Source organism: Rousettus aegyptiacus, unplaced genomic scaffold (genome assembly GCF_014176215.1).
Source record: "Rousettus aegyptiacus isolate mRouAeg1 unplaced genomic scaffold, mRouAeg1.p scaffold_m13_p_8, whole genome shotgun sequence".
NCBI classification, from domain to species: domain Eukaryota; kingdom Metazoa; phylum Chordata; class Mammalia; order Chiroptera; family Pteropodidae; genus Rousettus; species Rousettus aegyptiacus.
Window position 1 is genome coordinate 40,669,136 of NW_023416311.1, and position 9,530 is coordinate 40,678,665.

General features: G+C 36.7%; 1 protein-coding gene across 4 annotated transcripts in view; it reads right to left on the minus strand.

Annotated features, from left to right (window-relative positions):
* Positions 1-9,472, minus strand: part of AP3S1 (adaptor related protein complex 3 subunit sigma 1) — a 57,802-nt gene extending 48,330 nt beyond the window's left edge. For 2 of the 4 annotated variants that reach the window (XM_016120890.2, XM_016120891.2), the window contains exon 1: positions 9,287-9,470. In XM_016120890.2, coding sequence (XP_015976376.1) covers positions 9,287-9,355 — 69 coding nt within the window. In that variant the 5' untranslated portion in view covers positions 9,356-9,470. Of the gene's footprint in view, positions 1-9,286 lie in introns of all 4 variants that reach the window. The other 2 variants (XM_036225651.1, XM_016120889.2) reach the window with 2 other exon arrangements.
* Positions 9,473-9,530: the final 58 nt, after the last annotated feature.

Here is a 9,530-nt window from a genome sequence, read left to right on the forward strand (position 1 = left end):
GAAAAATTTGGACAAAATCATGAAATCAGGAAAACAAGAAGCATATGAAGAATAATTAGTTTTTGCATAAAAGGAAGAGAAGTCTGCAAACTAAGCCTCAAAGCACTCCAACATTTAGAAATCATGAAAAAGAGAAGGCCTCAGCAAGGGAAATTTCATGTGTGACTTTTTTTTTTTTTTTTTTGCCAAGCCTCTTCCAAGCAGGAAGTATAGCTGGAGACTTGGTATATGTGGGTAGGCCTCACTTCGGCCTGAGTGCATAAAGAACAAGCAGCCAGGATGCGGCTACCCTTAAAAGCCAAAAGAGGGGAGAAACGGACACCTATGACAGAAACCATACTAGCACTTGCCTATTAAATTTCTTTAAAGAATCCTCTATTTCCCCTCACAGTGTATAAAAAGGTTTTTAAAATACTTAGTACAACAAAGAAGACAGTCAATAAATGGCAGCTATTGCACTCTAAAACCACTATCTACCATACTAAGATGTTTCCCTGTTTCAGAGGCAAAGACTCTATTACTTCATTTAAATAACAGAAGCTGAGAAGGTAAAAGACTGAGTTTGACATGTTTAAAGAGAGAATATCGACCACGGTAGCAACTAAAAAAGTCTAAGAACTTTTTTAAGAAGTTAAATTTTAGCGGAAAAAAGTTGGAGTAAGGTTCCAACACAATTCAGTGGGGAACAGAATAGTCTTTACAACAAATAGTGCTGAGAAAACTGGATGTCCATGTGCAAAAAAATAAAGTGAGGGCCATACCTCAAAACAAACAGTTTATAAAACTAACTCAAAATGGATCATAGACCTAAATGTAGTAACTAAAACCACAAAACTCTTGGAAGGAAATACCGGTTAGGTATTAATCTTTACAAGCTTGGATTAGACACAGCTTTCTTAGATGTAACACCATAAGCACAAGCAAAGAAAAAATAGATACAGGATGAAGTCAAAATTTAAAACCTTTGTTCTGCAAATGATATCAATAGGAAAGTGAAAACCCACAGAATGGGAGAAAATATTTGCAGATCATATATCTGATAAGGGATTTGCACCCAGAATTTATAAAGAACTCTTACAACTCAATAATAAAGAGACAAAAAAACCCAACTTAGAAATGAGCAAAGGCTTTGAATCAACTTTCCTTCAAAGAAAAGTAAATAGCCAATAATCACATAAAATGATCATCATTTGTTATTAAGAAAATACAAATCGAAATTACAGCATACTACTTGGCATCCACCAGGATGGCTAGAATCAAAAAGACAGACGACAGCAAGAGTTAATGAGACTATGTAGAAACTGGAATCCCATATACTGCAGATGAGAATGTAAAATGGTTGTAGCACTTTGGAAAAGTCTGGCAGCTCTTCAAACACTTAGAGTTACCATATGACCTAGCAACTCCACTACTAGAGGGAAATGAAAACAAATGTTCACATAAAAATTCATATGAATTCATATGAATGTTCATAGCAGCGTTACTAATAGTCAAAAAGTGGAAACAAACCAAATATCCATCAACTGACAGAGGGAAAAACAAAATGTGCTATATATCTATACAATGGAATATTTTTTGGCTGTAAAAGAAATGAAATATGGATACATGCTACAATAGGGATAAATCTTGAAAGTATTATGCTAAGTGAAAGAAGACAGTCACAAAAGATTGCATATTTCATAACTTCATTTATATGAAATGACTGGAATAGGCATATCTATAGACACAGAAAACAGATCAGTGGTTGCCAGTGGCTGGGGGGAGGGGGAATTGGGGAGCTATTAATGGGTACTAGATTTCATTTGTTTTGATGAAAATGTTCTAAACTTAGATTATGGTAATGGTTGCACAATTGTGAATACAATAAAAATCACTGACTTACACACTTTCAATGGGAAAATTTTATAGAATATGAATGATAGCTTAATAAATATTATTTTTTAAGATTTAGGTAATCCTTAAAAAAAAAAAGTTGTGGCAAGTTTAACAGCTATACTTTCTCCTAAAAGTGTCTCTTTATGGAAAAATCCTCTGACAGAATATAAGAGGACATTATATTTTGCAATAAGAAGTTCATTCCAAAAGAAGGCTCACATAATTAAGACACTGAAGGAAATACAAAGAGTAGCTGAGAACAATCTCTGGAATGTTTCCCAATTCCTTAGTTACATAACCTTCCAAATTTTCAACTGGAGAAGAGGAAAAAGTTCTAGAGATGGATGATGGTGATTTTGCACAACAATATGAATGTACGTATTGCTACAGAACTATACATTTAAAATGGTATTTTTTCTATTGTGTATATTTTATCACTGTAAAAAAATTATTTTAAACAATCATACTAAGATATATTAATGACAGGAAATAGCAAGATATGTATGTGGTGTGATGAACTGGCAATCTTCCCCACTTGACAGCATACAAGGATCAAAATAATCAATGGGTCCGGCACACTGACAAAGAGCCCTTTTCTCCTGGGCCAAAAAAGGGAATACTGACTGACAGCTGATAATTCCTGTAATTGCATCAGGTTCCAAGCAAAGTAGGAAAGATGTAAGCACTTTCCAGCACAATAATTGAGGTGTTCTAATAGGCTTCACATAAACTTTGCTCCTCTACAAATGCTTTACTTCTTAAGTTTTATTACTTCATAGGTGACTTAGACAATGGAACCAGCTTGATCTCTGGTGTCAGTATAGTAGCTGCACAGAATTGGAGCATTCCTACCTTTATTCATTGGGGTAGCATTCCTACTTTTTCAGAACCTAAGTTAAATAAGTGAAAAAGAAAACTGAGCAGAAGAAAGCATCATTGCCTCTCCTGCAGAGGCTAGAGGCATTGTTCAATTGTGCAAAATAGTAAGATTCAAGGAGAAAAATCTTCTTGCAGAAAGCGTATTCGGGATGATGTCATCAGACTGAAAGGTTTGAAGAAGAGGCTGAATGATTTGCATATAGGCCTGATCTGGCCCTGTTTTTTTCCTCCCACCTCATCACTTGACACTCTTCCCTACAATCTCTTAGTTTGCCTTCTCAAAACACCAAGTTTGGTACCATCTGAGGGATCTTACAACTCTTTCTGCCTGAAATATGCTCCCTTACCTCATTCAGGTCCTCAAAGAGCCTTTTCCTAATGATCTTATCTAATATAACCTCTCTTCCATCACTCTTTATCCCTTTATAGTTTCATTTCCCTTCATACATTAATCACAATCTTACACAGTTTATGTATTGCCTATGTCCTATTACTAGATGTAAACTCACAGGACAGGGATTACATCTATCTTACTCATCCCAATATCACCAGTACTTAAAGCAGGGCCGTACAAATACAAATAAATACTTGTTGAAGGTATATGAGAAGAGAGAAAAGGAGTCTAATGGACAGGTCAGGTAATATCCAAAAAGGCCACTCCTCCTTTCAAAGGACTGTCTTGGAGTCTCAAGAACTTAACACTTGTTAGCTAGAACGATGGCCTTTATTTCTCCTAGACTGCAATATCTTTTCTGAGTTGCCTGATCTTTCAGTAGAGAAAATTGTTTATCTACACTGCAGTTCAAAGGATTGTCAGCAGCAGTTAAGAAAGCCATAATCCACAAGTACAAAGAAGACTCCAAGTGCTAAAGACAAGAATGAATTCTGACTTTCCAACAAAAATTAGCAAAGATTTCCCTTCAGGATCAGAAAAAGGAAAGGCCCTGATACACTCAGGTTACATATGAGTTCAATTTTGTGAAAAAGAAAGACACGCACTGAGAGAAAAAATATACATAAATAATTCAAGTTCTATTAACATATTTTAATGTAATTTTAAACATTTTAACAATAGAGTAACCAGACATTAGCATATTTGGTTATCTTAAAGCCACAAATGTACAATAAATCTACCAACAGTTTGAATGTGTTCATTTGGTGTTATTAATGCCTGAAAGGTGTATGTTCTTTGTTGGGACATTCTGAAAGGAAAAATGAAGACTGGAGAAAATATAACTAAATGTTAATAGTTATCTGTGGATAGTGAAATCAAGGATGACCTTAGTGATCTTAATAATTAAATATTTTCCATGTAACCACAAAAAGAAACTTATCTAAAAATTAAAATAAATAATTTGACAATCAACAACTTTACTAAAGAAATATAAATATAGCTACCCTATACAAGGCCTTCCTCTGTTTAGAAAGATGGAGGAATGACCAATAACATTGTCCATTTTATAACCTTTTCCCTAAAACCAAAAATCTCTGTAATTTTGAGCATTTTATTTCCTCCTTTAATTTTCAATGGGTTTAATCTTAATTTTTTAAAAGTAAATCTTCAAGCATACTACCTACAAAAATTGTGATCATATTAGAATGGAATTTTTCAGTGATCCTTTAATATTAGCAATACCTTGAACTAAGATCTTTTGTGTGATATGTTCAGAACCGGGTATTTTCAGGAATCATCCCTGATATTAACAACTTCATAAGCAACCTAAAATTACAGAGAAGAAAAATTAATATCTATTCAAAAGAAAAAACATGAGCTAATACAAAGGGAATAATAGTGGACACTGGATTGCCTACCCAACATCTATTTCTCTCTTCTACCTTTCCAACAAAATGCCAATTTTGTTCATATTTCCATTCTCATCCTCAGCTCCAAGGATGGATCCTGATTAGAATAAGCTATTATTGGCCTTGGGTAGGATTAATCAGACTAAGAATGTAGGAACAGATCACTCTCTCCTTATGGACTAAATTGATTACCACTGATTTAAAGGAGGAAATCAGCTTTTGGATATAGAATGCAAAGCAGAGAAAGAGAAAAATATTGGATGTATGATAAAGTTACTGATTTGTTGAATCAAATATTTTTGTAATCTGTCTACTACTCTGCACTGCCTATTACGTATCCTAACAGTTTTTTAAAAAGAAATTTGAGTCAGGCTACATAAAACCTAATTTATGTATCCAAAATCATCCTAACTAACCAAATGTAAAGAAACCAAATCACTTGGAATTATATTAACAAAACAACTCAAATATTATGTGTTAATATAATATTTGTTAATACCGTAATTAATACTTAGAACTGCTGACAATTCTATCTTAATAAAAAAAGTTTAACTATCCCATCTTCCACATTGTCTTAACAGTCACTAAAAACAGACATCGATAAACAGCGGGGGGTCTTTCCTAAGGATTTTATCAAAGAAAAAAAAAAGGTATACATAGTTTCGATACTTTATATTTTTTATGTAAACAAATTAAAAAAAAAAAGCACAATTTTAGACTTCCTTCTAGGACCTGCATTTAGTTGACAAACAACTAAATAATCACATACAGTTTATAAAAAAATTGAGGCAACCAGTGTATATAACAGTTAGAACTCTTTGCTGTTTGCACATGTGTATGTGTATGTAAGCTTGCCCACAAGTCTACACACACACTTTTAAATTGGTGGAAGCAATTAAGATAACTCATATAAAAGAAAAACATTTTTCACTTTAGTAAAGTAATTCACCAAAAGATATGCCATGGTTCATTAATAACAAAGGAATCACAACCCAAGGTTGTGATTTTTTTTTTCTTCTTTGATGGTTATGTAAAAATAGATCTGCTTTAAAAAATGTAATTCTCGTTAGGCATTTATCATAATAAACAAATATTGCCAGGCAAATATTTAAAGACTATAGTTTGTTGTCAAGCCACTGTGGCTCAGCTTCACTTTAAGAGACGAATAAAGAAAATCATTTGAATTTGTGCGATCACAGGTCAAGGATATAGAAAACAAAAGAGGATGCATTCCGAGCCTACGCTTGTTTATTTTTATTTATTTATTTATTTTTTAAACTTATAGCACCTGGTATTATTCTTAGGTGGTCTCCCATCCAAGTACTAACCAGGCCCAACTCTGCTGAGCTTCCAAAATCAGACAAGATTGGGCGTGTTCAAGATGGCATGGCTGTAGACCTTATGCTTGAATTCTAAATGCTTGACTCTAGCAGAATGAGGCAAAAACTTTCACTTAGCAAAATAAGTGTGTGACTTCATACGTCACAATGAAATCTAAAAATTTATTACAGTAGAAAATGGAAATCTGCACGATTAAAAGGTAAAAATGAACACATAAATTGTTATATGAGGAAGGATGAATGGGGAATGGAAATCCAATGCAGTAGGGGAAGCTGGTTGGCAAATGGTAAAGCACTTTTCAAACTGCTCAGTGTTAAAACCATTGTTAACACTCAGCATTCTATCAGGATATGAAAGTGTTAATCCAACCACACCCTTAAAGATTGCTTAATAAATTAAAATCAAAACTGTCAATCTTATTGGACATATATTCCTTAGAGATTTCTCTCAGCTTAAAACTTAAGATAGCTGAAGTAACAGAATTCCATCATTACTTTTGTCCTAAAGGCATGGGTTCATAAACCTCTATTTAATGAAGGACTAAATTTTAAGAGAAGGAAACTTAGGAGGTCACTTCTAATCCAACCTCTATCCCAAACTAGGAGAGATTAATAAATATTTAGCAAAGATTTACTGAGATTATTTTTTATTCAAGAGTCAATGTTGTTTGCTGGGGGTGACACAAATAAATCTAAAACCTGACACCTTTCCCTCAAAAGAATCTGTAAGATGTCTCAAAGGAATTATAGGCTGTGAAACAGATTATATCATAACAAAGGTTAAGGTAAAATCATAAGAACCAAGAGGATTTTTTCAGCAAAAGGCTTCAGAGAATGTTTTAGTGATGTTTGAGTTAGGCCTGAATCAAGAGGTCAAATCTAGACATTTGGAAATGGAAGGAAAGGACATTCCAAGCAGTGAGAACTGAATAAACTCTGATGTCCTATTACAAACACACCCCATTTTCAACTACTCTTCCCTGACATATTCTGCTCTTGCCATGCCTGTTTTCTTGGTTTTCTTCAAACAGGGCAGGTTCTTCAAACAGGCATTTCCTCCTCAGGGCCTTTGTGTCTGCTGCTCCCTCACCTAGAATGATCTCCCTCCAGATATCTGCAAGGATGGCTTTCTTAACTCCTGCAAGTCTTTGCTACAATGTCATCTTCTCAGAGAAAACTTACCTTACACTCCCTATCACCCTTCCCTGATTTTTCCACAGCACTTATTACTATGTTAAATGCTATACATTCTACTTATTAGCTTTGTGTATTCTCTTGCCAAAAGAGCAGAAGTTATCTTCAGATTTTAAAAACTGCCTGCACATGGTAGGCATGAAATGATTATGTATGGACAAACTGACTGATGGAATAAATGAGTGAAAAAGATTTCTGCCCTCAAATAGGATATGGTCTAGTGGAGGAGATAGATAGATACATAAATACATACATCGATAGATAACCTTAAATTATTTCTGAATGACAAAAATAAACACAGAGTTGGCAAACCCAATTTACAAAAGATTAACATGCAGAAACAGCTTCTGGCATTTCCACTTCTGTTCTTTATACAGCTTTTAGCTCCCTGCTCCCAGTAACACTGTCACTTATGCAATGGCCAAAAATGACAACAGGGATACCACTGCTGCCAGAACTGCCTCTTCCCACTTTAACCTTCACTGCTACCTACTTAATAAAGGTTATGTTCCCACTGCTGGTCAAGAGAAAGATGTATTCCTGAACTTCCAGATTAAATTCTTTTTTTTTTTTTTTTTTTTTTTACAGATGGTTAAATTCAACTCCTGGAGTAGTTATACTGATATTATATATTAGCCAAGAAACCTACTATTTTGAAGATTGCTTAATTATTAAGTGTAGACATGGAAAAACAAATTTTGAATTATTTCATTATTGGAACATACTTTTCTATACTGCAAATGGATGGCACAGGCAAAATGGTTAAGAGAAAGTTCCTTCAATAAACGATAGCACTATATTTTAGGCAAATGAGTAACAACGTAAACTTAAGGGCTTTATTTTTTCACTGGGAAGGATCAACTAGAAATTTACCCTGGATTTAGGAATGACATAAAATTCTTAAATAGAACATAAGCATTTAAATTACATTAAAGCCAAACAGGAATAGTAGAAAAATATTCTTTATCACTAGCAAAAGCAAGTGATAAAGGAATAAGCTCAAGATTTCTCACTTCAACTAACACCTCCACAGAATATATTATCATTTTAGGCAAAGTGACATTTTCACATTTAGTTTTTAATGGCAGGAATGATTTCTATCTGGAATTAATCTCCATAAAAGTGTTAGCTTTGGCACGATTTCAATATTTAACTTAAAGTTCATTTATCGTTATAAGCAAAATGTCCCAATACTATGCAATAGTTATGTCTATACATTATCTTACCACTGAGAGCCCAATTTTGTTTTAACAGTGAATTTTGCCCTCAGATAGGCAAGTATGTGTACAACTCTCCCTCAATCTATAGCGTATCTTTATTGCCTTAAAATAACCTGCATTTTTAAACATTTACACTTCTAAAAGAGTTTTACAAAAATTACTATCCTCCATAAGTAGAAGAAAAACTATAAATAGGGCAAATTCCCTTATGTAGAAAAATGCCAACGAGCAGCTAAATTTGTAACTTCCACGGTTCTAACCGGTCAACTACAAACGTCGCCAGGTATTGCAGACGTAAATAATTTACAGCCACGAAGGTAAAAGCCCAATAAAAAATGTTAGGTTCTCACTTATCTTTTTCTTTAATTAGCAGACGCCTCAAAGTAAAACTGGGCAGTCAATCACGTATCGCAACCTTCAGGCGAGACTGTAGAGTGTGCAGTTATCAAAATGCAGGAAGCCAAAGTTCCTGCTTGATGAGAGGATTACAGAGAAAAACAGAAGCCTATCTGTCCGTAGGAGAAGAGAAAGCAGCCCGCCAGGAAAGACTGGGAGTCAGGGAGGTGGGGCTGCGAGACCGACTCGCTCCGCTCTGTCTTTTCTAAGAAGCTAACAGAAGCCGCGGGCGGCAGGAACGCAAGAGAGCCAGTGGGCTCACGGGCGCAGGTGGGCTGCGGTTGCCCGACAGGCAAGGGCCCGGGACCGGGAAGTCTCCAGGGCCTCGCCCGCGCTGCCGAGAAACCACCCAGGCAACAGACGCGCGGAGGAGCTGCCTAGGAAGAGCCACGTCGGAGGATGGGAGCGCGGCGAGAGGTGAGCACCTTGCTCACATCCAACCCGGAGGCTGACAGCCCGGGACCGCGAGGCGGCCGGGGCGCAAGAAGGGCCGCAGCGCGTCTGAGGGGGTCGCCCTGAGGGCGCTGCCTGCAGCCAACGACCCCCCCTCGCCCTGATTAGCGGCGGCGGAATACTCACGTAAGGCTGGTAGAACTTGGAGAGCCGCGGCTTCCCGTGGTTGTTGAAGATGAGGATCGCCTTGATCATGGCTGAGCCGGGCCGACCGGGTGGGCGCTGGGGGCCAGGGCGGGGGCGGGAGCGCGAGGCTCGCCACGGGATCTCGCCGGCGATCCTTCCCCACCCGCCCCCTCTCGCACGCGCGCGCGCGCCCCCGAGCCGCGGGGCGGGGCAGGGCCGGGGCGGGGCTGGCGCGAGGAAAGCG